The 26,243-nt window shown below is 44.0% G+C and overlaps 2 protein-coding genes across 2 annotated transcripts; both read left to right on the top strand.

Moving 5' to 3' along the window:
• The first annotated feature begins 2,059 nt into the window (after positions 1-2,059).
• Positions 2,060-21,247, top strand: LOC108091960. The gene is given in 13 exon segments (XM_017191366.2): positions 2,060-2,390; positions 3,214-5,560; positions 7,353-8,442; positions 10,211-13,676; positions 14,431-14,722; positions 15,690-15,983; positions 16,133-16,363; positions 17,016-18,075; positions 18,078-18,352; positions 18,449-18,631; positions 18,700-18,792; positions 18,859-18,976; positions 19,896-21,247. Coding segments are annotated over 13 exon segments (9,504 nt in total). The 5' UTR covers positions 2,060-2,358; the 3' UTR covers positions 19,919-21,247.
• A 130-nt stretch (positions 21,248-21,377) lies between these two features.
• LOC108091964 (atrophin-1) lies at positions 21,378-26,168 on the top strand. Its single transcript, XM_017191372.2, has 4 exons — positions 21,378-24,470; positions 24,533-24,606; positions 24,701-25,041; positions 25,590-26,168. The coding sequence occupies exons 1-4, from the start codon at positions 24,447-24,449 to the stop codon at positions 25,799-25,801; spliced, it is 651 nt and encodes a 216-aa protein (XP_017046861.1). The 5' UTR covers positions 21,378-24,446; the 3' UTR covers positions 25,802-26,168.
• Positions 26,169-26,243: the final 75 nt, after the last annotated feature.

Raw genomic sequence — 26,243 nt, 5'->3', positions numbered from 1 at the left:
CACGTCAAGATATATTATCTGATAGACGGGGTCACGACCTAAAATTATAATTATACGTATCGCACAAGCGTATCAGAAATAATTGAATTCCACTGCGCATACCACAGGTCGTATGCGCGATTTTATTGAAATTACCGCTCGAAAGAGAAACTCACATGCCAATCAAATGCCAAACAAGCGAAATGGGTTCGATTATTGGCATAGTTTAGGCGCCATCATCGTTTTCATATCCCTCTGACAGCTTTTAAATATTTGAACCAATTTCCATGGAACAAATATTATGAGCAATAGCGAAACTTTCCATGGAGTTCCCAGTGTAAACACATTTTGGCCAGATGACCTCTAATCGACGCTATTGTAATTTGTTATATAAATAAGCATAATATGCTGTGTATCATTACCATCAGTGCCGTCGTTTTTGGGGCTGGCCGAGTGCCAGATTTATATCATCTTTCAGCATAACATTCACTATACGAGTTTATATGTATATATATATATATACCGTAGGTACAGAATGTGGGCCATTTATATGCACATATTTTTTGGCACATTCTTGTGCCCTCCCCGTTGTGTGCATAAAATATTTCTGCGGTAATTTTTCATGCTCACATTAGCGGCGTCTGTCAACCGAAAAACGGGAAAACGATAGCTGCGGGGTGTGTTTTTTGGGCGGTGAAATGTGTTGCAACATCAAGAAGCTGCAAGGCAGCCATTTTGCTCGCTTCTCGCTTTTCCCCAACCCGTATAAATAAATAAAATCCAGCTCAAAGGACCCCAGAGGGAAAGGAGAGTCCTGTCGTTTAATCGGTATTGATTTTGTATTGTTGTTCCGCCGACAATTTTTCATTGTGCGTTCTGCTTTGGGCCACGTCTTCTTCTTCCTTCGAGTTTCAGCCATTGCGCTTTTGGCCATCCGGCGATGGCGGTAATTGAAAGCCATACAAATTGCCGCCCGGCTGGCAAGGCAATTATAAAATTGTTTGGCCAAAGTTGATTGTAGCGTAAAATAGACGGGAATACGGGGCTCTAACTCGCACATACTGGCCAAGAAATAGTCTGGCCATGAATGGCCGTTAACGTTGGATCAATTGCTTATTTATTGCGCAACATTTTCAACAGGATTTTGCTTTTAATGCTCGAGTCAAGTTTCAGGCACTGAGAGAAAGTCATCCTTACTACAATAGGGAATTGTATATTAAGATAGGTTTTACTTTTTAAAGGAAGAATTCAACTTGTTTGGTATGAATAATTTGCTTCCTTTGCTACGGAAATACGTTAGCATAGTAAACATTGTCAGTTTTACTACCATTTTTCCCCCTTTTAACGATTTTTTTCGCACTGCTTGGTTTTTTTTCATTGTCAGGGATTCATTTAATGCCCAGACAGACAAGATAGAAAGAACAGAAGCTCGGCTGGGACGAAATGTTCAGCATTTTTGCCCTTCCGCTGGTGGCATGTGGCATGTGCCGGAGCCTCAATAAAGGCAATCCATAATTCATTTGGTTAAATGCATTCGAAACGGGCTCATTGCAGATGCATCTAGCCGTGCACTTCGTCCTGCATCTCGTAGTTATCGACGTTAAATTGCATTAAAGTGGTCACTCGATATGGCAGTTATCGAGTGTTCGGTGTTGTTTCACAAATGTTTGCCGTGTGTGTCGTATCTGGATTTGTCCACTCGATTTGTTCACTCGCATTAAAACCGAATTCGTGTTCGATACTCGACAAGGGAATTATTGTTTCCTTGGAGATGATTTATTTTTTGTTTACCGCTCTGGGAAGCTCGAACGAATTTATGATTTTTCTGATTCCCATAGAGTGTGCGGAAAATAAACAAATTTGAGGCTGGCACAAAACAGAATTAAGCCAAATTAAGTTTACCACTCCCCGAAAATCAAACACCAAAAATAAATCGATATGAAAAATAGACTCTTCATTTGGTTTGACTTTTGGCTTTGGTTTTATTTCTTTTGTACCAAATTTTTGCTCTTGGCAAAATTGCCACCAACCGACGGCGAATAAATCTGTGGTCCGCCTCCAACAAAAATAGACACATTCGCAGTTTCAATTGCAACTTGGCGGCGGCAGTGATTCACATTTTTTTGTCTGCGGCCCCCAAAAAAATCTGAGGCCCATACACGCGAAAAGCGACGCAAAAAAAAGAGGCCGCCACATTTCAATCGAAAAGTTTTAATTGAGTTTTTGCAGCCAATCGAATAATCAAATCAAAACTCATTACAATAAAAGCGAAAAGACGGGCGCGAGAAAGAAATTAGTGCAATTGAATTAAGGCAATCGGGCCAATTAAGTTATTAAACGAATTAACGAATCACACGTCACAAAAAATAAAGTGCAAAAATGTTTGGCTGCATATATCAGCTTTGGGATTGGTGAGTAGCGTAAATCTCGTAGATCTTGCGGTTAAGTTCCCCCACCCCATTTTACACCCCATTTCCCAACTTCCCATCTACCCATTTCCCGACCCCCTTCCCATTTTCCGCTGGGAAAATGAGGCCCTGCAAGGTCAGCCGTGTGTTTGTGGCTGAAGCGGCGACTGCAGTTAATCAATTACGGTCAATTACGCGCTGAGCCAGTTGCATTTTCCACGGCCTCCGTGTCTTCCGCAGCTCGCGAATTTCACAGACTAGAGCTTAACCCTTTGACAATCATGTGTGGCATAACTGAAATGCTTTGCGGTGCCGCAGGAATTTCTAGTGAGCTTAAATACTCGTGGAGGTGCCTTCAGTGGCTAGGAATACAACCTAAAAAATAGAATATTAGTTTGAATAAATTACATTCAATAAAATTAATTTGTAAAAAGTTAAAAGAGTCTTTAAAATCTAAAAATTATATAATTTTAAGGGTCGATGGAATGTACAAATATAAGCTATACAAAATCTTTGACAATGCTTAAAAAAGGAAACAGTAAAAAAATATCCAAGAACAAATCTTTTTAAAATGAATGACCATAATTCAAATTCTTCACAATAAAAAAAAATATTTTATACTAATCTACTGATAATATGTGATGGATAGATAGATTTACAGAGTTCTAATAACATATATATTGTGCGCATGGGTTCACTGGGGTTAACTGCCTGTTCACACAAGCAAATTAAACCCGGCGACCTCAGCTGATTGAATCACAGTTCCGCCTGGCTTGCGAATTTCCTCTGATCGGTTTTCCGCTTTTTCTCTTTTTTCCGCCTGCAGGTTGGAGGCGCCGCCGCTCTTCACCGCGGGCACCATGGACGCGAAGAAGCTGCAGCAGCTGCAGGAGGCAGCGATCCTGGCGCAGCAGCAGAAGAAGCTGCCGCTGGCCTACCAGACGAATCTCGTGGACTACCGCACGGCGGCCTACAGTCAGGCGCTGTACCAGCAGTCGCCCACGGCCACCAGTTCCAGTGGCGGAGGACCCCTCTCCCCCATCGACATGCAGCCGCAGTCGAAGCACCACAACCTGATGAAGCACGGCGGTGGAGGAGGAGGAACCTCCAGCAGTTCGCACAGTTCGCCGTACCACCAATCGTATTCGAGTAGCGGTGGCACCGCCGGCGAGCAGCTGTACCAATCGCCCACGGAGCGAACCTACTTGGCCGCCGCCGGGAGATTGCAGGCCAGCAATGCCATGGCCGGACACCATCCGATTTCGGCCCTCCAATCGCAATACCAACAATTGCAGGCGGCCAAAATGCAGGCGCAGTTGGCCACCCAAAGTGAGGCTGCCCAGCAGCAGCAGCGAACGTTCGCCATGCGACAGGCCATGAACCCGCCCACGAACCATTACCATATGAGTCAGTCGCCCAGCATGGTGTCCAATATGACTGCCATGAACCAGCAGCAACAGCAACAGCAGCAACAACAGCAGCAGCAGCAGCAGAGAGCTCCTCCCTCTTCGCTTAATTTGCAAAATCAATACCAACCTGCTCAGGGTCCTCTCAAGTTGCAACAACAGCAGCAACAGCAGCAGCAACCTGCAATGCCCAAGCACTACCAGGAGCAATTGTACGCCCAGCAGCAACAGCTACAGCAGCAGTTGCAACAACAGCAACAGCAATTACACCAGCAACAGCAGCAACAACAGCAACAACAGCAGCAGCAACATCGCCACAAAAACGACCTGCAAACGCCGGGCAGTGAACATGGCACCGTGTACATCCAGCAAAATCATCCCGGTCATGTGGTGAACCAGGCCTGTCAGACCCAGATATCGGCGGTCAAGCCCAAGGCCACGCCCAGTTCGGAGGAGTCCTCCTCCTCGAACTCGGCCAAGAGTCCCAGTCACGCGCCATTGGATCGAAAGAAGAGTGCCGGTTCGATTCAGGCGCTGAAGTCACCGATTACCAAGCGACCACCCTCCACACCGGTGACCCTTTCCGGTTGGCTGCACAAGCAGGGCTCAGACGGGCTGAAAGTGTGGCGCAAGCGGTGGTTCGTCCTGGCCGAGTACTGCCTGTACTACTACAAGGGTCCGGAGGAGGAAAAGCTGCTGGGATCGGTGCTCCTGCCCTCGTATCGCGTATCCGCCTGTGTGCCCGAGGACAAGATCTACCGCAAGTTCGCCTTCAAGTGCGAGCACCAGAACATGCGAACCTATTGGTTGGCAGCGGATAACTCCGAGTCCATGATGCAGTGGGTCAGAGCTCTGGCGGCGGCCAGTTTGATGCAGGCACCCAGCAGCGGGGAATCGGAGCCGAGTGTTAACTCCTCGCTGAATCACAGTGGCGAGAACTCGGATTCCGGCATTCATACATTGCAATCTCATCCGGGTAAGGGACAACCGACGCCTTCGTCCTCGGAAAATACAGGCAGCACTGGAGGAGGAGGAAGTGGAAGTGGACAACCTCTGTATGCCAATGCACCACCCAAGCCCAGAAGGATCAACGATGGTGGCTACTCCTCACCTTCGCCCGAGCACAACGAACAACAGCAGCAGCAGCAGCAACATCCTAGTCGCCGCATTATGTCGCCCACGCAGCAAATCTATCAGCAGCAGCAGCAGCAACACCAACGATCTCAGCAGCAGCAACAGCAGCAGCAGCCGCAGCAACATCATGCCATCTACGACACGCGAACGGGTCACGTTTCCACAGCGTTGCAGTTGCAGCAGGCGCAGCAGCAGTACTCCTTGGATCATCTGGAGGCGCAGTTCCAGCAGCAGCAGTTGGACATGGAGGAGCAGATCGCTCGGTTGCAGCAACAGCGAGCAGCAGAGGAGATCTACGGCGAGCGTGAGATGTACATGGCCAAGTTAATGCAACAGCGGCAGGGTCCCAATGGGGCATACCCCACGCAGCAGCAACTGTTGCAGGCGGAGCGGCGAACTCCGGATGCCTACGGGCGATCCAAGCAGCAGCGACTCTTTGCCGCCGCAGCAGCAGCAGCGGATTACGAGGACATCTACAACATGTCGCAGCTGGCGGGCGGAGGAGCCATGTCCGCCCAGGAGGCGCTCATGCAGGAGGCGGCCAGCTACCGCCGACCGCTCAGTCCGCCCAGCTACGATGGCAGCAAGCACGTTCCAGCGATGCCGCAGCGGTACACGCCCAACCATTTGGAGGTAAGTTAAACAAAATATAGGGAAGTTATACTCTAAAGAAGATTAAGTAGAAATTATCATTTAAGGTAGGCAAGTTACTGTAGAATGGGAAAATAATTATCATATAATTATAGGAAACAGGTTTAGTTACCTAAGCACAACAGATTTTTGGTTTTGTACATGAAACTTTGCAATTCATTTTTAAAATAGTTTTTTAAGGCTTTTCACAACTGAGAATTTCCCATAGAAGATATATTCGTGTTCTGAATTAAAACTTTACCTTAACAGCAACTTGAATCGCAATCATCTTATTAAAGCCTCTTTTGAGCAGAAAAGTAATGAGGGGAAAAAGATGTCATCAGAGAGAGGATTTAATGGCACAAACAGCGAGTGCAATTCTCAAAGGCAATCAAAATGGCAAACCACTGCCCCCGGGGCAGCAACGATCTGCGATTCCGATTGCGATTGCGAATGCGATTGCTATTGCTGATGACCTGCCACTTGGCGTTGCATCCCCGGCTTTATGGGTACTTTCAGCTGGGAGCTGCGAGCGAGGGGGCGTGGCAAGGCGGGGGCCAAAGGTCAGCCCACCAAATCATCTGCGATGCCACTTGATGTTGTCTGATTGCCGCAAGTCGTGGCAACTGCAAGTGGCAGCACAAAAACCAGGGGAGCGCAACCGAGGAGGGGGCGTTGAATATGATGGGGTTTTATTTCCTCACCTCTTCTCCCCTGACCCCTGACCTAGTTGCCAAGTTTCTGGCTGAGACTTGCACCTCCGCACGTATCAGCTTTTCACTTTTATTTGCCCTTGCAGCCACGGCAACCTGCTCCTTCCGAGATAACTCCTTCGCCTTCGTTCTCATCATGCCCCACCGACTCCATAAAGCCAGCGCACACACAAAAGCCGCCGCTTGCCACCGAAAGTGCCTCCTCCATTGATGGACGGCAATGGGAATGGAAGTGGGGATTGGGAGTGGAGAACACCTCCAGAGTCTTTCTCGGAAAAACTTTCGGTTTCAAGCAGCTGTCTCGAGTTCGCCGCTCACAATTTAATTGGACTTTAGTGTGTCAGTGGGTTGCTCGCTGAATTGCTGACGTTTCCCCGAAAGGAAGAGGCTCCGCGTCTCCCTGATTCTTGGCCACCACCACTGCTGCAATTCCCTTCGAGTGCAACTTTATGCGGAGTGCAGTGGGTGGGTGGGGCAGCAGTGTTTAGTGGGTCAGGTCAGGGGGTCCTAACAACTTAGCCGGCAAATGAGTCGCGTGCATGATTTATGGCCGCGGGTTCCCGGCCAAGAGACCAGCTGTGCCGCCTCCAAAGTGTCGAACAAGTTGCGAGCCACGCCAGTCTGACACACTCGAGCAAAGAGCTGGCCCAAAACTTTAAAATTGCTTTTATAAGAGGAGTTACAAAGGCTTAATATTACTTTTAAGACCAATTTTGCATACCTAAACTTTGAAAATTAAGGTATCATAAGTATGAAGGTGGAAAGAACCAAAAATATCAGTTGCTTGAAAAGCCTTTTAAAATAATGAGGTATAAAAATTTAAATACAACGAAATTAAAATGAATGGTATTTATGTAATGAAATGATGTATAATATTTAAATAAGAAATCTTTATAGTTACAAACTCTTAAAATATTTATTTAGTAAGTTGTTAGTTATAGTTTATTTATAGTAATTGAGTCTTCAAATTTCTGCCAGTGCATTCACTAGTTAAAAATGCAAAAACCCAATTACCTACTGTGCCATTACATAACCCTTTCTAACCTGCTCCGCCTCTTGCGTTTTTCGTTGCCTCTTTTTAGGCCAGCGGTGCCGATCAACTAATCAATACCATGGACTTGCGTGCCCGCTCGGCGGCGGCCATAGTGCGTCCCCATTCGGCGGACTTTCTGGAGTACGAGGCGCGTGCCGAGGCGGCTGCAGCTGCCGCCGCTGCTGCAGTGGCACAGAGCCAGCTGGAGAGTGGCAGGGCTCCGCGGCCCAAGTCCAGTTTGGACATCAATCGCACGCCGGACAGCTTCTACTACTCGGAGGCGAGTTACGCGGACAAGATGCGGAAGAGTGCCCTCTACCTGCAGAGTGGCGGAGCTGGAGCGGCTCAACCGCAGCAGGCGGGCAACTACCGCACGGCAGCTGGGGATTTCAACTCCGGGGTGAACACCATTGGCTACGAGAATCCCTACGAGCGGGCCTACAAGCGGCAGGAACTTTTGGCCGAGGCACAGGCGCAGGGAGGAGCCGCCAGTAGCATGCCACGGATGAGCAGATCCGCCAGCCAGGGACGCTCGGTGGCCTCCCAGCTGCAGTCTCCCCAGTCGCAGGAGGATCTGCCCCCACTCAACGTGCATCCGGGTTCCATTTTCCCGCCATCGATGTCCACGCAGGAGATCATCAGCAAGAACGAGCAGTTCCTGCGATCCGCCAGTGCTCGTCTGCCCAAGAGATCTGGCGGCATGGACGATGACTACTCGGCTGGCAACTCCACTACCACTTCACCAACTGGAGGAGCAGGTGCCTCCAACTCACCGCAGCACAATCAGGATGGCGAAAGGAAGCGAGAGGAGTCCATGAAGCGGCTGCTCGAGTGGAAGCAGCGCATGCTGCAGTCACCTTTGACCCGGAAGGGCATCCAGCAGGGCGGCAGCAACATGTCCGCAATGTCCAAGCTGGGCAGCAATCCGAACATCCTGCTCGCCTCCACGGCCGTGGCCAGTGGAGCACGCTATGCCCCCCAGGCGGGCAAAACTGGACTGGTGGGCAATGGAAATGGTGGTGCACAGGGAGGTGGCAACCAACCTTCGACCTCTGGTATTCAGCGATCCCGATCCGATAGCCAGGCCAACGTGGGACCCGGCGGAGTGGTGTACAACAACTACTCCTCCGATGACGAGGGTGAGTGCCACTGGTCAGCGATGACCTCCTATTCGTACTCCCCATTCTGCTTGGCTTCAACTCTGTCCCTTTGTAAAACGTCTATATCTTTTCTGTGACTGTCTCTATTTCGTATATATAACTACGTTTGTGCGAAAGTTAATTCACAAAATATGAATATAATACTTGAAAAGTAAAAAATCAAGTTCAATTAGTAAACATATTTAAATTATTAAATTAAAATCAATTACTTTGAAAGATCAATTTTTTAATGACGGTTATTTAATGAAAAGATATCTCTTTTTTTCCATTTTTTACTCCCAACTTTAAATTGTGATGAGTGAGTGAAATACATTTTAATCAACTAGCAGCTATCAATTAACAATTTAAATGTCTGTAAAGTAAATAATGAAACAGCAAAACTTTTTCTTTTATGTCTTAATAAAGTACATTTATAAATTGTGTTTACTCAACAAACAATAAAACTTTCGCATAAACGTAGTGAGTATCTCTATCTGCATCAGTATCGTAACGTATCCGTAGCTGTATCTATGTATCTGTATCTATAGCTGTTGCTAACCGCGCTGCGTTCCTTACTTTATCTTTACTCTTACTCTTACTCTTACCATATTTTGCTGTTGGCTTCGCTTTCAGTTAGTTGCATGTTATGTGGCAGGCCTTGAGCTGCCTGCTTTTCGCTTTACTTTGTAGTCAGACCAAGTTGCTTACTTTTAATTGCGAGCTGCGCTCCCCTTCCGCCTGAGAACTTTAGAAATCTATAAATAAAGGACCTCGTCTGCCTTTGACAGCAGACTTTCTCTGCTGTAAAACATTCATAGAACTGACCATTAACTATTTATAAGCCTTACCATTTTCAATGCTAATTAAACGTGTCCAGACGCTAGACTAAATAATTGAAAGCTTCATGTAGTTAATAACTGTGTGTTTTTGCACTATTTTGTGGCCTTGTTTTATGTCTTAATAAATACGTATAATTATAATATACAAAACAGAAAGCAATTTATGTCGAAAATTGAAAGCAAACAAAGATACCTTCCTGCCGTGCGCACACAACTACACACAATCACACACACACACACACACAAAAAGACAGAAGCAAATTGAAAAGTATCGAGTAATCAATTTAGAATTGCTGCCAAAAAGTAGGCAACACGTAGTACCAACTGCTGGCCAAGTTTAAATTTGTTGGCCGAAAACTAAAGTTAAAATGTACACAAAGATTTTTTGTTTTTTTCTCTCATTGGAAAAAGGAGGGTAAACCGTAAAACCAATATTTCTGTAGTCCATAAATCTCTTTCTATATTTGGAAATCTCTATCTTTCATGGGTTTAGTAAACATTTTTGGCGTAGTTTCGTTTCGTTTCGTTTCGGATTTGTTTCATTCATTCATATATACATATGTTTTTCCATCATGACAAACGGGTGCTTGGTATTTCCACTACTAAATGCCGCTGTAAACTTCGCACTAAAACCCAATAAAACCAAAAAAACAATACAAATAAAACCAAATTAAACTCAAACTCAATCTGGGCTCATAGCGCAATCGACCACCCATTTGATTGATTTTAATTACATACCAACCAGCAAGATATACAAAAATGTTTTATATTTCTTCTTTTTCCATACCGTACATAAATAATTCGTTGTGTATACGTTGAACTTTGGTAACTCTTAAACATGAAAAAAAAACGAAATATTCCTCAATTTGTAAATGCTGTAAAACTCGCAATAAAAACATTAACAAAACGCACGAATCGCTAAATCGCAGCTGGGCCTGTGGATGATAACTTGTATAGTGCGACGGCAGGAAGGTCAACGTCAAAAGCAAAAGCAAAAACAACAATCGCTTCGCAGGCAATTGTGGCAACAACAACAACAGCGGCGTTAGCGGTAACAAACCTTAGTAGCAGTAACAGAAATCTAGAGAGTCCCAGGCCAACAGAAACAACATCATCATCATTATCACCAACGCCAACAAAAGCTGGCGGCAATGCAAGTGCAAAATTCCAACTGAAACCCATTTTGAAAGTACACGAGGCCAGCAAAACCCGCATTATTCAGGTGCAACCCAAACAAAACGAAGAGAGGCCAAAGCTCCGATTGCAATTGCCCAGGGACAACAAGGATGTGGAACAGGAGAAGGAGGAGCAGGAGATGGATAACCAGGATGTTAATGCGGAGTCCGTGCCCATTTTGCCAAAGAAAACGGCTCCCAAGTCGCCGCAGAATGCCAATTATGTGCCCGTGTACAACAACAAGCTGGTCAGCAACTACGAGAACATGGAGTTCGGGAAGCCAACAGCCGAATGCAAATCCCCGGAGGGCAATGCAGCGATTACCGATCCCGAGGAGACGCCCATGCTGATGCAACTCAAGTTGTTCAAGGAGCAGCAGGAGCAGCAGAAGCAACTGGAACCAGAACCAGAGGATTTGGAGGACCTGACTCCGACAGCGGAAAGTAAACCCATTCCGGGGGAGGAGAGAAAAGAAGTTGAAAAGGAGCAGCCATGTATGCAGGATGTGGAGAAACAGAATGAAGAGGAGGAGGAGCAGGAGGAGGAGGAGGATGAGAGCACCGCCTGCGAGGAGTACACCGATGATGATATAGACGAAGCCCTCGCTCAGGACGATGATGATATAGAAGATACCACTGTGGCAGCCAAGGAACAAGCGGAGGATAAGGAACTGCAGCAGATATATGTCAACGAGCCCATCACGCCCACGGACCAGCAATTCGACGAGAGCCACTACCTGCCCATGACGCCCAAGAAGGTGGAACTGGGTCAGCCAGGTGTCCTCACTCTGGTGGCCACACACGAAACTTACGCCGAGGAGGAGGAGAACCACTACGTGGAGATGACGAAGGGCATCGAGGACGAGGACTGCCGCAGCAACTATGAGATAATGTGCCTGGCCAGCAGCAGCAGCAGTTCAGCGAGTGCCTTTAAGTTCAACGCCAAAACGGAGCCCGTCTACATGGAATTGTCGGGGGTTAAGGCATCTACTCTGCCCTCCAATGAGGAAGCCCACTGCTCCTCGGGTCGTTCTACTCTGAAGAAGGGCAAGAAATCGGGCACGGAGACTCTGAAGAAGAAGACCAAAAAGCGACAGGGCAAGGACATGCCGGATATCCTTAAGCCGGCCAAAAGCGCACTGGCTTTGGCCAGCGACAGTTCGGATGCGGATGACGAGAGCAGCAGGCAGCAGCTGGAGGCCAAGAAACTGCGCTCCAGATCACGTTTCAGTTTGTCGGACACTTTTAGGCCAGCCTCGTATTACTTGGGTGCCTCCACGCCCCTCAATAATTATGCGGAGAGTTCGGATAGTGAGATACTGCCACCACCTCCCATTCCAGATTCACCACCACCCATGGAGGAACTCAAAACGGAGGAGATATTCTCCTCGGAACATTATGATACAGTGAAGCGAAAGGACAGCACTGGTAAAGTGAACATCTCCTACGAACAACTGCCTAAGATGCATGCCAGCAATACTTCGTTGAATCTTCCAAAAGCTGTTCCAAGTCCTACTCTAAAGAGTAGTAGACTCTCCTTACCCGATCACTTTACCAAGGTTAGAGTTACTCCACAGAGATTGCAGATGGCTCCTAATCCTCAGCAGCAACATCATGCTCGAACTTTATCCGATTCCAATTATAGTTGCCAGTTAACAGATAATAGTAGCTCACGTACCTCCTCCGATTTGGATCTATATAGAAGGAGGGGACAGCAACCACAGCAGAGATGCACCAGCAACAACTCACTTCCCTTGAGCAGTGAAAATGAGTCCGTGGAGTTCCGGCAGAGATCCGATTCCGAATTGGATCGTCAGCGTTCCAGGAGACCACTTTCCCAGGAATCTATTAGCGAAATTGAATCCCTAAGCGAGCAGTTTGAGGAGACCCTGAGTAGCCACGAATTGGACACCTACCTGAGTCATCTGCACCTTTCGACTGGACAAGCCACGCCCACTAGTCACCTCCTAAACGATGCTAATGCTGCCGCAGGAGCGGATATCCTGACCAATCTCATCAAGCCACCGAAGACATTCCGTAATGCCGAGGACGAGGAGCAGCACTTCTATGGGAACATTCACTTTCTCTCCTCCACCGATTCCATTCAGCAGTTGGGTGAAAGTGGAGCAGCAGCTCTGAGGATCCTGCACAGTCGGAATAACAGCAATATATCCACCCAATCAGCTCCTTACTACTATTCTGAGTTACCAGCACCGCCTCCTTTGAATAACCAGCGGGATATCCACGCCCATGGATTGAACATCGCCCACATCCACAATCCCATCGATAGACACCAGTTCAATGTGGATGCCTTGGTGGAGAAGGATCAGGCAATCGATAGTAAGAACATTTACAGTGGCCAAAAGGACAACAACGAGAAGCTGAGCAACAAGAATCTCAAAATGAACAACCGACAGCTGGTGGAATCTACAGAGATCCCGGAGAGCAGCGGAGGTAGTGGTGGTGCACTAAACCCGGTCCATTCATATCCATTCACAAGTACTAAAAACACAAATCTCGCTCGTAAGACGATTGGTGGTAGCAACCCGTCCGATGATGGAAACCCTAACGATGGTGCTGGTGAAGATTCGGAGGATGAGGAGTCGGAAACGAAAGCCACACCGAATAATGTGCATCCCAACCTCTCAGTTTTAGGTGGCGAGTTGCTCTGGGAGGAGGACGCCCTGTGGCGGGAGAGTTTGCGAAGGGTTAGCCAGCGGCATGCGAGATCCCTGGATGATCTGGACAGGATTACGGCAGCTCCCCCAGCTGCCAGTACACCCAAAGCGAAACTGAGTCGCGAGGTGACCTATGTGAATGACAGCCTGAAGCCGCGACAGCATCCAGTGAGCAACGAGCACGATGTCTATGTCCAGCTGATGGCCAACTCACCGCTTAATCAGAACCAAACCGATTCCGATGTGTACGAGGTGCTGCGCGAGGAGACCGCCTCGAATTTGTCGCACAAATCGAATGAGCTGGATCGCGAGACCATTCGCCAGTGGGATGCCATGTCCAGTGGCCTGATGAAGAGCCACCACCACGGGAGTGGCGAAACCACAGGAACGACAGGAGGAGCAGCAGGAGGAGGAACACCATCAGGAATAGGAACACCATCAGGAGCAGGATCTGCCCACCTGCCCCTCACTTCGAGTGTGCGTTCCATCGTCCAGCAGTTGAACAATAGTGCTGTCGAGGATGCCAACGGCAATCCCCTGGCGATGGGAAAAAAGTCGAGGACGAACAACAACCACTGAGGCCACCGCAGGCAGGATATCACTCCTGCTCGCCGCCGCCCCAAAAAATATGCAACACTTTTCGTAGTTTCAATTCAGATTCTCGCTCTCCATTTGCCATTTTTGGTTTTCGCACTCTGCGAGTTATTTAATGTGTCTGTTGTGTATTTGCCCATCATGTTTTCCAGTTTAGATAGTGCTATTTGCTCTATTTGTTTTGTTGACTGTCACTGTTGTTGTTGTTGTTGTCATTATTGTTGTGTTGTGTTGTTTTGTTTAATTAATCAACTGGTAAGCAAACTTATATATTTTTATTTATGAAACCCACTTATCTCATTAAGTCATTGAAGCGCTTGTACATATTTACGCCACTCACTCACACATTCTCACCCAAGCACCCATCCACCAAATCTGTAAAGTTGAACAAATCCATAGATAGATACTTTTTGGGGCAGTTGCAAATATAGCAAGTAGGAGCCAACAGCAGCAGCCACAGATAAAATACATGTTGCAACACATTCTTTTTCCACACAAACGTAGTCTCGACAAAAAAAAGAACTAAAAATGTAAAACAGAGCCACAAATTACAAGCCAAATTAAATATTCCGTACAACTGCTGGGCATTCGCTAACCGATAACTGATTGCTTTCCTAAATATTTCGCGCACGCATTGAAACTATTTTAAGCCCGCCTCCCCCGAACATCCGAAATATTTATCTAATTAATCCTATTCGAAATTGTAGCCTCGATTTCGGTGCGCAATGTGAACAATCTGCCGGTGGGCAATCTCACCGTGAAGCCGGATCCCTCGGATATGCAACACGAATCCGCATTCACTCCGTATTACGGCGGAGCTGTGGAGACCAAGTACGCCAAGAACACCGTGCTCACGGATCGCGGGTTGTACGCCGGAAACGGAGTCGGATTGACCACATCCACGCCCCAAAATCATCAGCAGTTCCGGATGAGGCGCACCGGAAGCAGGGCGGAAATCGATATGCTGGAACGCGAGACGAGCAGCCAGATCAGGGTAAGTTCACATTTACAGAGGGATAACCTTTGCGTTTAATTTAAAAAATATTCCCAATATTTGAAAGTTTAAAATCCCCTCTTAAACGCAGGAATCACTATAATGCAAGCATAATTTTAGCATAGAACAGGAAACCAAATTAAATTTTAATTAGATATTTCCATTATTGCTAGCGGTCTTTTATTTTCCTCCGTTCGCATAAATCTGGTGGAAATAAGCAGAGTTTATATTTCTGTAGTATAACCAAACAGAATAATTGTCATGAAAATTCAGCTCTTCTACTAATTAAATAAAATTATAGTGACACATAAAGCTTGCCTCCATTGAATTAAAACTATGGGTTATAAAGACAAAAGACAAAAACCAAACCAAAATAATTATAGCAAATTAGAACACAATGCAATAATAAAGCTTTCCGCTAATTTTAAATTTTATTTTTTTGCTACCAATTAAACCAAAAGTTCTTAAAGGGATGTACGATAAATTGCTTTGCAACTCGTTGTTTATAAAATATGGTGGTAAACAACTAGAAGCAGTTGCTTTTGAATTTATTAAAGCTTTTGAATGGAATAGCTACCAATTGGGGTTAGAAATAGAAATGTTGTTTGTTTTTTTGGGGGTAGAAACGAATTAATTTTAATAAATTCACAAAACCCACAGAACTTGGATGTGTCGGCCGGGGATTTGCTGAGTAGAACCCACGAGGAGCTGGTCCTCCTGCTGATCCAATTGAGGAGACAGAGCAGCCAGACTGCCAGGGCGATTGAACAGTGCTGCAGCGATATTCACGATGTGCAGGTGGATAAACAAATACAATTCCATGTTTATCGTTGGGCGGTTTTGGCTTACTTCTGGTGCTGGTTCTGTGACTAACTCTATGCTTTATCTATCTAACTTTATTAAATATTAAAAATTATAAAATGTTCCTTAATATACCATATTACATAATATATTTAAATCTCCTCAGAATCGATTGCGAGGAGCCGAGGGTTTGACCAGAGCCGAAAGCATCCAGCGATTGGACTACTTGAAGCAGCACCTTTTGGACTTGGAACGGCACTATGAGAAGAGCAAGCCACTGGTCAATTTGGTGGACAACATGGTCAAGCTGGGATCCCTGTATCGAAATGATGCAAATGGTAGGGCCCAACCAGCCACTTTGGATCGCCTGGAGTTCAATCAGCGAATGCAGGAGCGACAAATGTTGCAGGAGGAGCAGCAGCAGTGGGAGCGACTCAGTCCCAATCAGGCGGAGCTTCAGGTAAGTTTTCAGAATATGTATTCAGTAAATAATGAACAAAATATTATATAGTGTTCTTTATAAAATTTTAAGATAAATTTCTACAGAAAAAAGCGCAATGCAATGAATTTTAGACTTCATAACATTTATATTCCTTTTTCCGAATTCAGGCCAAGGTGCGTGAGCTCTACCAACTGGATCAGCTGCTGCAGGAGGAGTCCGGCACCCTGCAGAGTCTGCAGCGGGACAAGGAGGACCTCGAGCGTGCCTTGGGAGGATTGAGGGCCCGCATCCACGACAGCAATGCCACGCCCATGGCCTTGGAGGCGGCCAAGAAGCAGCAGCACATCCTGGAACGCGAATTGTCGCGGGTCCATCAGCTACTCGCCGAGAACTCAAAGGTATCAAAGGTGCCTAGTAGAAGTTTTTTGCATTTTGTGTCCAGCTGCGTGTTTTACTTGTCTGCTTGAGCTTCGCATGTCGCTTATGTAACTAACAAAAAACTAATTTTTTAGGATTCATTAAAAGCAAATATTTGAAAGAGTATTACTTAAATTCACAAAAGAAAGTAAGGAGAATAGACAAGCAAAAAGTTTTTAGTTTTATAGTGAAAACAAAGTCAGTAAAACTATTTTTTCAGCCAATCAATTTTATTGCACTTATACAAGTCATTATTAATTCCGTTTTTTTTTTTGCATATCAATCATATTTAATATCAACAATTTTTGTTATTCCTGTTTGTTTTACATATTTGAGCAGGGAAAAATGAATTTATTTAACTAAAAAATAATAAAAATATATCATTCAATATATGTAATTAATAAACGCTTGAACTAAGGAATATATTATGTGAATTTTATAACAATTAACTTTAGATGTGTATACAGTATACCAGGATTACCAGGATAGGATTTTCTTTCCTACAAAAAAGGTCAAATCAAGAGCTCAATTGGTAGGATTAATGCAAAAGACTTCTCGTGTTTGTGGCCGCTGCTGCATGTGTGCCTTCCCCATGAAAGAATCACCCAATTAAAACGTTATTCTACCTTGCAGAAATTGGAGCAGACAGTGGCGGGAAACGCTCGACTGGAGCAGGAGCTTCTCCTCCTCCGCCAGAAGGTTCAAGCTACAAGAGGAGGAGCCATCAATGGAATTGGAGGCGATGGCCCGCACATTAATGGCGACCAAAATGCCGCAGTTTTGGCATCGGAATTGGAGCGTGTGCAATCTCTGGTTGGCGATATGCAGAGGCAACGCCACGAACTCAGCTCGGCGGTTCGTCAACTCACGGAGAACTCGACCAGGTTGTACCAGGAAATTGGCAACAAGGAGATGAATGGCGGTGGATCCACCAATGGCAGTCTGAAGAAGCGCAGCAATTCCACAAGTTGGACCGAAACCGATTTGGATGCCAATATGTTGAGATGTGGAAGTCGCCAGCAGCTGAATGACTCGACCTTGAACCTATCCACTCCCCTCTACGTGGACACCAATAGTTCCACCAAGTTGAGTGACTATAACCGATACAATGGCGGTGGCAGTAGCGATGCTTTGGAGATGAGCGGAGTGGACAGCGATGGCTTTCTGGACAGCAATCCATTTGCCATTGGTCTGGAGAAACCGGAAATCAAGACAGTGAGGATTGTGAAACGTGAATCGGAGCGGAGGAATCGCGATCGCAGTGAAAGGGGTTTGAGTAGCTCCATTCAAAATCTGGATCAGGTTTTGGAGGAGGAACAGTATGCCCAGCAGCAGAGGGAACAGCAGCAGTTGTATGCCCAGCATCTGGAGGATCAGATGAGCAATGGCCACCACAGTCGCTCCAAGTCGCTGCCACGCAACTACAGTGAGCCCCCGAAGCAGCGGCACAGTCGTCACCAGCAGAATGGCAAGCAGAATGGACACCACTACAGCAATGGCTACGACTACGATCGGAACAGCAACTACGAGCACCAGCCACCACCGCCACCGGCACCACAGAGCAATGGCCACCACCACCACCATTCGCAGAGGGACTCGCAGCGGGAGCACCTGAATCCACTGGCCAATGCCTACTTCGCCAAGCAACTGCAGCAGCAGGTGAATCCCTCGAGGGACAGTGCCCGAGTGGCTCTCCGACCAAAACGGAGTCATTGCAGAGCCTCAACAAGAGCCTGACGGACATTTCTCCGGAGCCAGTGTTCCAGAGCGTGGCTGCTCGCCAGATCATCAACGAAATGTCCGCGGGATCGGCTTCCGAGGACACCGAGAAGGTGGTGGAGAAGGTTCCACCACACCACAAGCACAGAAGGGCTGTTCCTCGGGAGAAGAGGCGACACTACACTGCGCCAAACAATGTCAACCAGAAGGCCATGGAGAAGGTGCAGGCCGAGAACGATATGAATCGGAATGTAAGTGGTTTGGGAAAACGATAGGGATAGAGATACATTCAGAAATGGTTTCTTCAGGATTAACATGTTGTTTAATATTTATTTTTCATATTTTAGAATACCAACTGGCGTGCTCGTGATGATTTGGACATGGAGGTGGCTTTAAGACCTCGTATGAATGCCCCTGATGTGGTTCGTTCTGCTTTGGGACAGGGAGAAAAGATTTCGGAGAATACCATAGACAACTTGCTGCTGGCACCCAACAAAATAGTTATACCTGAGCGTTACATACCAGAAACAGTAAGCAAAAAATAAAAATATAATTTACCATATATAATTTACTCATAATAAATTTTTATACAAAACAGACGCCCGAACTTTCGCCGGAGGAGAAGAAGCGCCGTCAGGAGAAGGTGGAGTCCATCAAGAAAATGCTCTCCGAGGCGCCCATAAGCAGCAATGTAAGTCTATTATTTTAGCAGTAGATAATATATTATTTAATATTATAAAATTATTATTTAAACCAGGAAAACGAGAGCCTGCCGCCGAGCAAAATCACCGCCGAGAAGAAGCAGCGCGAACACCTGCTGCAACTGAACCAAATCCTGGCCCAGCAGGTGATGCAGGTCAGCAAGATTGTGGCCGGTAAGTACAGTTGACCCAGGATTAGTTTAGGTCTCCTACCAGCAGATTACCTTTGCGTTAAGTTCCAATCGATATCCCAAAAGCAAACCCCAAATTCAAACGTATACGCAATGCCTTGCAGTTGAGTTTTCGTTCCATGTTTATGTTCTTACTAATACGCTCTCCGAATCGAAACAGTTATCTACCAATATATATGTATATACCTAAGCGTTAATTCAGTGTAATCTAACCATGCCAGAAGACCCCACCATTTTCAAACTGTCAACTCTATGCTCTTCTAATCTCTATATATGTATCTTCTTTCGACTCTTTCTGATTTCTAGATGATTAATGATAATACATATCATATGCATACCATCTAATCTAAAGCGTTAAGCCCCCGTTCGAAAACGAACCCCAAGATCATGACCCCCACCTCATTGCGTGCTCACCGGCGTCTACCAAGTTCATAACCCCTTCTCACAACACACAATATTCCACCCACACTTCACTTCAGACACTTTCAACAGTCAATCGTACATTTCAAAACATTGCCAGTGGCCAAAACCCACATTGCCCTCTCATGCATTCGCATTCGCATCCGCACCCGACCAGTTTATGTATAATTAATCATAAATTAAGTAACCATCGATGAGAGTTCCATGAACTTCCGCAAGATTGCATATTTCACATATTGCGCATACGCAGTGTTGCCCGGCCCAAAAAACATATCAAGCTAAATAAAAGAAATTTTTTGGTCTTTTCGAATGGAGGGAATTATATTCATTATTTTTATATTTATTATATTTTAAAATATATTTTTGAGGTATATATTTACTGTTTAACTAACTTATATACTTATTTAATTATTGTATCATTTCCTGCATTTGCATTCGTATAATTTTATATGTTTATTTGTTTGTTTTGCATATTTTTCTAGGAAATCCCACTAGTCACAACTAATCCGCAAGTAGCCTGTCGAGTTGTTTATGTTCACCTTTTGTGTTTACCTTTGCATTGCATTTAATTTTTGTTCACGTTGTGTTTTTGCAATTCGATTACTGAGAGGGTTCGCATCACGAGACGCGATAAGAAAAAACAGAGTTTGTTGTTCGAAACATTCCAAACATACATATATGCATACCTAGTACGTTACACCTAAGTAAACAGTGACTACAGCAATAACAGCAAACAAGAACACACGCGAAGTTGAGATTTAAAGCATGCTAAACTCACGAAAAAATAAAAAACAAAATTAAACTCACTCCAAACAAAACGCAACAAATCACTACAAAAAATACTAAAACTTACAAAAAACAAAAAGAAAAACGATAACAAGAATAAACAGCAACGCAATAGCAACAAAGAACAAGTACAACAACAACAAGCACAAGAACAACAACAACAGATATACGATTGCGTAAGTCCAGGTTTGTACACGTTTCGATTATACGATATTCATAAATAAACAATAAACAAGTACTTAGCTTCCAGGCCATGCATTTTAAATATATAATCACGCCCAAAACTCTGCTTAGCCTAGAAATAAAATATTGGCCAAATTAATAAACCTGCACGCCATAACTATAATTGTAGCCGATAAGCTCCTAATGAGAACTGCACTCCAACACAAACCCACACAAAACCTAACAAACACAACAAAATTAATTAAATTAGCTAAACACCAAATGAGCACAAAGCTTAATAATATCACCAAAGTGCAATTATATTGGAAAGTCAGGAAAGAAAGGGATTAACAAAAAAATACAAACAAAAAGAAATAAAACTGATTTAAAAATTTTTGTGCAACAAAAATAAGGTCAGTAATTCATCTCGAAATTTAAAAATTAGTTTTATAAAGTATTAAAGCTTAGGGAAAAAATTGTATTTCCAATAAAGTAAATTTAAAGGTAAATTGTTTGCGAAAGTTTTGAAAACGAATTTAATGCAAATTGCTTAGTTTCCAAACTAAATTTCTGCACTGCCTAACATGCGTATAAAAGTTGTCCAAAAAGTCAAAGAGCGATAAATCGAGTAAGTATGGCTCAAAGCACCAGCTAAGACAGCAAAGCAGCTCAGACAGGAGTAGCAGCCAACACACAAATGTACTTCCTACAATCGAAGTTAAAAAAGAACACTCAAACCAAACACACACGATATATATATACTTCCGAATGGTTATCGGTGTACTTTTTTGTACTACAAACTTTTACAGCACGCTTGGGAAGGTTTTTGGTCTAAGAAAACAAAAATTTTGGACTTGGTAAACTAACTCTATTCTCATTTTGTCAACCCACAGAGAAAGCCATGTCGAAGGCGGCCGAGAGATCAAACCAAGATGATGAGCATCGATCGGAGTCACCAAGTGAACCACTGCCGATATTCCAGCAACGCGACAACTTTTACAGCTAAACACGACAACGTCAACTAATTAACTAACTCCGATTAGCGAATATATATGGTATATTATTCAGGCACAATATCCGCTGCATTTATCTTGAGAATCAAACTAGAAAATTTGCTAACAATTTTAACCGAAAATCGTATCAATTCTTGAATGTGACTGAGTTTTAGGAGCGTTACAAATATCTGTTGAAAAGACTACGGAAAATCGAAATCAGAGGGCGGGGGATGCGGGGGAAATTAACGAATTTTTGTGAGGCGATTGTTATTGCGTAAATGATACTAAGCATATTATTATTATATATATACAACATATACAATATGGAAATCAAAGATTCAACATATCACTGTAAGCGTGTTACAAGTCATTCAAACAATATCAATTACACACAATTAGAGGGCGTTCTTGAACTGTAGGAAATCGGATCGGTATATCCGCGTAGGGTCAGCAATTATGTACGAATTAAATCGGAGTTGAGGAGAATCAAACACGTTCCTGAAAGGCTTATAAAGTAGAGAGTGGCGGCAGGTCAAAACTTATTCACGACAACTAATACAATAACTTTGAAGACTTTTGTAACGGACTTTTCGAGAGTAGCGCATTTTCTCTACAAAGGAACAAATGAAAAACCAAACAACCAAGAAACCAACCAACCAACAGGCAGTTACATTAATTGTGCCACTTTTGGAGCCAATATTAATGCATTTGATATGAACAAGTTTTTAAGATCAGTCAGCAGAATATCAACAGCAGTGGCATCAAAACATCATTCCTATAGTACAGAATCTAGAACTCTGGCAGAACGCACAGCGCACTCAAAGCACTTTGAACCTTCGCAACTTTCCCCAAAACGTACCTATTGCAATTATTAATAACGGATTAATATAAATACGCAACTGAGGAAAATATAATTCAATTGTATTTTAACGAGAACATATAAAACGGCAATGCTGAATTACGACATGCATATATTAATTTAAAGCTATACATATTTAACGAGCATAATGCTATAATATACACAAACGTACACATAATTATTTAAATGTAGGTCAATTAGCCAGGCAATTAAAGGGAAGTGGATGAAGTCAAATATTTGATCATGTTGATGAATGTTTTTAAACAAAATTGCAATACAAGTCAATGGATAAAATAATACGCAATCGCTGGTTGAACTTAATGTCTATGTAACTTTAAAAGTTTACGAAATCGCATAGCTCTATTCACAATTATACATACTGAAATAATCGTACTAGCCCACAAGAACAAAAGAACAACGACGATAAATTGTTAATAGAGAGAGAGGAGAATCTAAATGGAAACGATCCCTGCAAAATTGTACAAAAAAACGTTTTAAGTTATTAGCTTTTAGTTGTTATTATCTATTGCTACGTATGGTTTAAGGTTCTTTTATCATTATCGCTAAGTTCCCAATGATTCCACAAGTTGTTTGTACATTTCGCGGTGCTATATGGATGTGTATATGTAAATTATTTGCTGTCAAGTTTTCCCCTAAGTTTGTGCACCCACAGAAAGAATTAAGGCAAAGTCAAATTATATATATAGATATATAGACACTGTCAGAAATGTAGATTGTCGGCTTAAAATTGCTATTGCACCAGGCATAGAAGCACTCATAATCGCCAGATACCGAAAGTAGGAGGGAAACCCATTTAAAAACAAACACTCAAAAAATATTTATTGCATATATATATATAAATATACATAAACATATACATAAATGCTGTACGTCATAATTTGATAAGAGTTGAAGACGATAAACTGCGAACGAGAAATGTTATCAATAAAGATTATAGTTGAAAATTCAATTGCGCCTTTGTCTCCATTGTAACACCCGAAGGTTTTACGGAACAGGAACTCGACTGGTCAATTATTGTCCAGCCTTATGACGAATCTCGGCCCCAATTGCCGGCTAAATTCAAGATCAATGTTAAGGGGCGGACTCTCCGTCTCCGCGCTCGTCGTGAATCACAATGAGCCCAGCCGCTGACAGCTCAACATTATATATTTATTTTGAATTGTATTCTGGGCCAACGCTTCTGGAATCACAAATAGAAACAGAAAGTCGCCGCTGCGGAAATGTTCGTGGGTGGAAAGGCAGATTTATCGGGTGAAATGTGGACCATTCGATAACTTTCTAAAAGCCTTATCACAGTTCGATATCACATTAGCATAATCGTGACTCTTGTGGCTCAGCGAATCGCCCACCAGGTGTTTTCTTGAGTATTCAGACTACACTCGAAAAGGTTCTGATATAAAATGTCAGGCTTTTTTAAGAAACTAGTATTTATGAAAAATATTTTTAGGCAATAGTCAACATTTTTAGATATCAAGTGGCTGTTCTTCTCTACTTGTTCTATTTACGCAACAATACTGAGTTTTATGGAATACTGTTTGCATTTTAACAATTAAATAATTAAAGTATAAATTTCACAGAATTGACTTTAATAATTTTCGGAATCAACTTAATTACACCTTCTTGACTTTCCCAACCCCAACTAGCTTGGTTTATGATCATAGTTATAGTTAGATTATTTCTTCATGTGTACTTCCTAACAATTTGCGACAGATGCGTTAATCTGCGGTGCTTTTTGCTTTGTCGTACAAACACTTTGAATGAGCTTCAATTCAGCGACCGCAAAATTAACAACACTTTGTCACACATTAACTGGCAATTAAGGTACGTTTGCGGCTATTCCAGACCAACATCGGCCCGTTGCAGGCTGGGCTAATTACAATACGCTCAAGAGACAACCGAGCTTTGCATGTAGACGCGTATGTAAATACGGTTTGGGTATTGAAAACCTGAATTATCATTGACCGATCAGGTTTATGGCGCTGAGCTCCGTTGATGCGCAACAAAAGCAACTCAAAATCTGAGTGAGTAAGGGAGCAGCAGATAAAAAAACCCCATCGGCGACATTGTCCAAGTATTAATTGTGCGGAATAAAGTGAGACGCCCCACGAGATTTAGTCGATGTTTTGCGACTAAAGAGTGCGGTTCAAGCAAAGCGTTCAAGGAAGATAAACTGGTTAAGTGGAGCAGCCCGAGGTATTCAGAGTGCCAGTATGTTAGCCTCGTTCTCCGTCCGTGTAAGTCCACAGCCCGTAAATTCCCAATCCCCGACACCATTTCAATCGCATATTTCACCCAGCTGGCGCTGTTCGCCGTGATAAGCTCGCAGACTCCGCAGCTCCAAGCTGCTCCGTTCCCAGGAATCGAGAATGCGTCAGTATCCCTATCTCTTGGTCCCCTATTTTCTCCGCTTTACCTGCCTATGTTTTTTTTTTTTTTGTTTTTTGTTATTCATTCCCGTTTTCAGGGCCTTCAGCAGCCAAGATTTATTGGCCGAGGAATCGGATGTCGTTCTTAGCCAGGTCCACGTCCAGCACAATCGGCATCGTCGCCATCACGGGGAGGGCAATTACCACGACCACCACCACCACCACAAGCGGCACTGGGATCAGCATTTTCCGGGTCCCGGCTCGGAGTGCCATCACCATGGCGGATTTGGGTTCGAGCATCCACCGCATGGACCACCACCCCACGGTCCACCCCACAGATTCGAGCCACATGGCTTTGAGCCCTTCCCAAATACTTTTGGAGCACCGGAGTACGAGGCGCACCAGCGACCATTTCAAGCGCACTTGGAGCCCTTTAAAGGTAAGTATTATTCAACAAAAAGAAAATAGCCTATATCATAATCAATAGGGAGTTAAATTTAATATGGGGTTAACATTTTCGAAATCAAGAGTGCTTTTGATTGTTCACACTTTACATTTATTTGCTTAGAACTTTACAAGCAAACTAAATCGTTTTTCTTTGTGTATTCGTTTTTTTTTTCTTAAAGCTTACTTTCACTATCTTTCTGATTATCATATTTGTCTTTCTTTTGCATACAAATTTGCTCTGTTGTTTACTTTATTTTATGGGATTTATATGACTTTACGGCATTGTATATACGCAAACACACTTATTCATAAATAAAAATTAAGAACCGTTTAGATAAATAATGCGGAACGTTGCCAAAGTAAATTTAGTGATAAATTTGTTTTGTTTTGACTAGTAAAATATAATTCTATTTTTTATATTATTACCTTCTGAAATTTTTGAACTATTTAAAAATTAAATTGGAAGTAAAAACATAGCACTTTTCTATTTATAAACCAATTTTAGTGCAAGATTTTAATAAATGCAATGATATCTTTCAGACGACAAAGAAGGACCTAAAGAGGTGATCAGGCAGCCCAGCCCAACCAGCGTAGCTCCTTCACCTGCACTACCTTCACCACCTGTACCACCCACCGCGCCGCCTTCAACCACCACCACAACCACCATCAGAACCACCAGCTCCACCACCTTGGCTCCATTAACCTCCAGCACAGAAGAAGCCCCCTTGGCGATCGACATTCGCATTGGGTGACGACCTAGACTTAAGCCGCGACTCTACTTAATATCTTGTGTCATTAAAGTAGCTAACAAAAAACCACAAGTTATCTATCCATTACCATTATAATCGGGCAGCGAAGCCTGGATGCGCACAGCGTAACATTATCCAGGCCACTCGAAGGGATCTTCGTTGGGGCCCTGAGTGAAATATATGGTAATTCTAGAGCATAAACAACGGCAGGGGGTGACAGTAAAATAAAATGCGAATGCAAAACAATCGGAAAGAAAGTGGCAAAACAACAAGCTGAAACGATCTGGAAATGAGCACATTGAGTCGGCTGAAATACAAAAGCCCGTTCTTCGCCCCGCGACCATTCCCGGTCTTCGGCGATTCTTCGGAGAATCGCACCGCTCACGCACTCTACGCAGGAACAAAGGCGCAATCCAAGAACCGGACTGCAAAAAAAAAAAAAAAA

Source organism: Drosophila ficusphila, unplaced genomic scaffold (assembly GCF_018152265.1).
Source record: "Drosophila ficusphila isolate 14025-0441.05 unplaced genomic scaffold, ASM1815226v1 contig_791, whole genome shotgun sequence".
Taxonomy (NCBI): domain Eukaryota; kingdom Metazoa; phylum Arthropoda; class Insecta; order Diptera; family Drosophilidae; genus Drosophila; species Drosophila ficusphila.
This window is presented reverse-complemented; position numbering and strand designations above follow the sequence as displayed.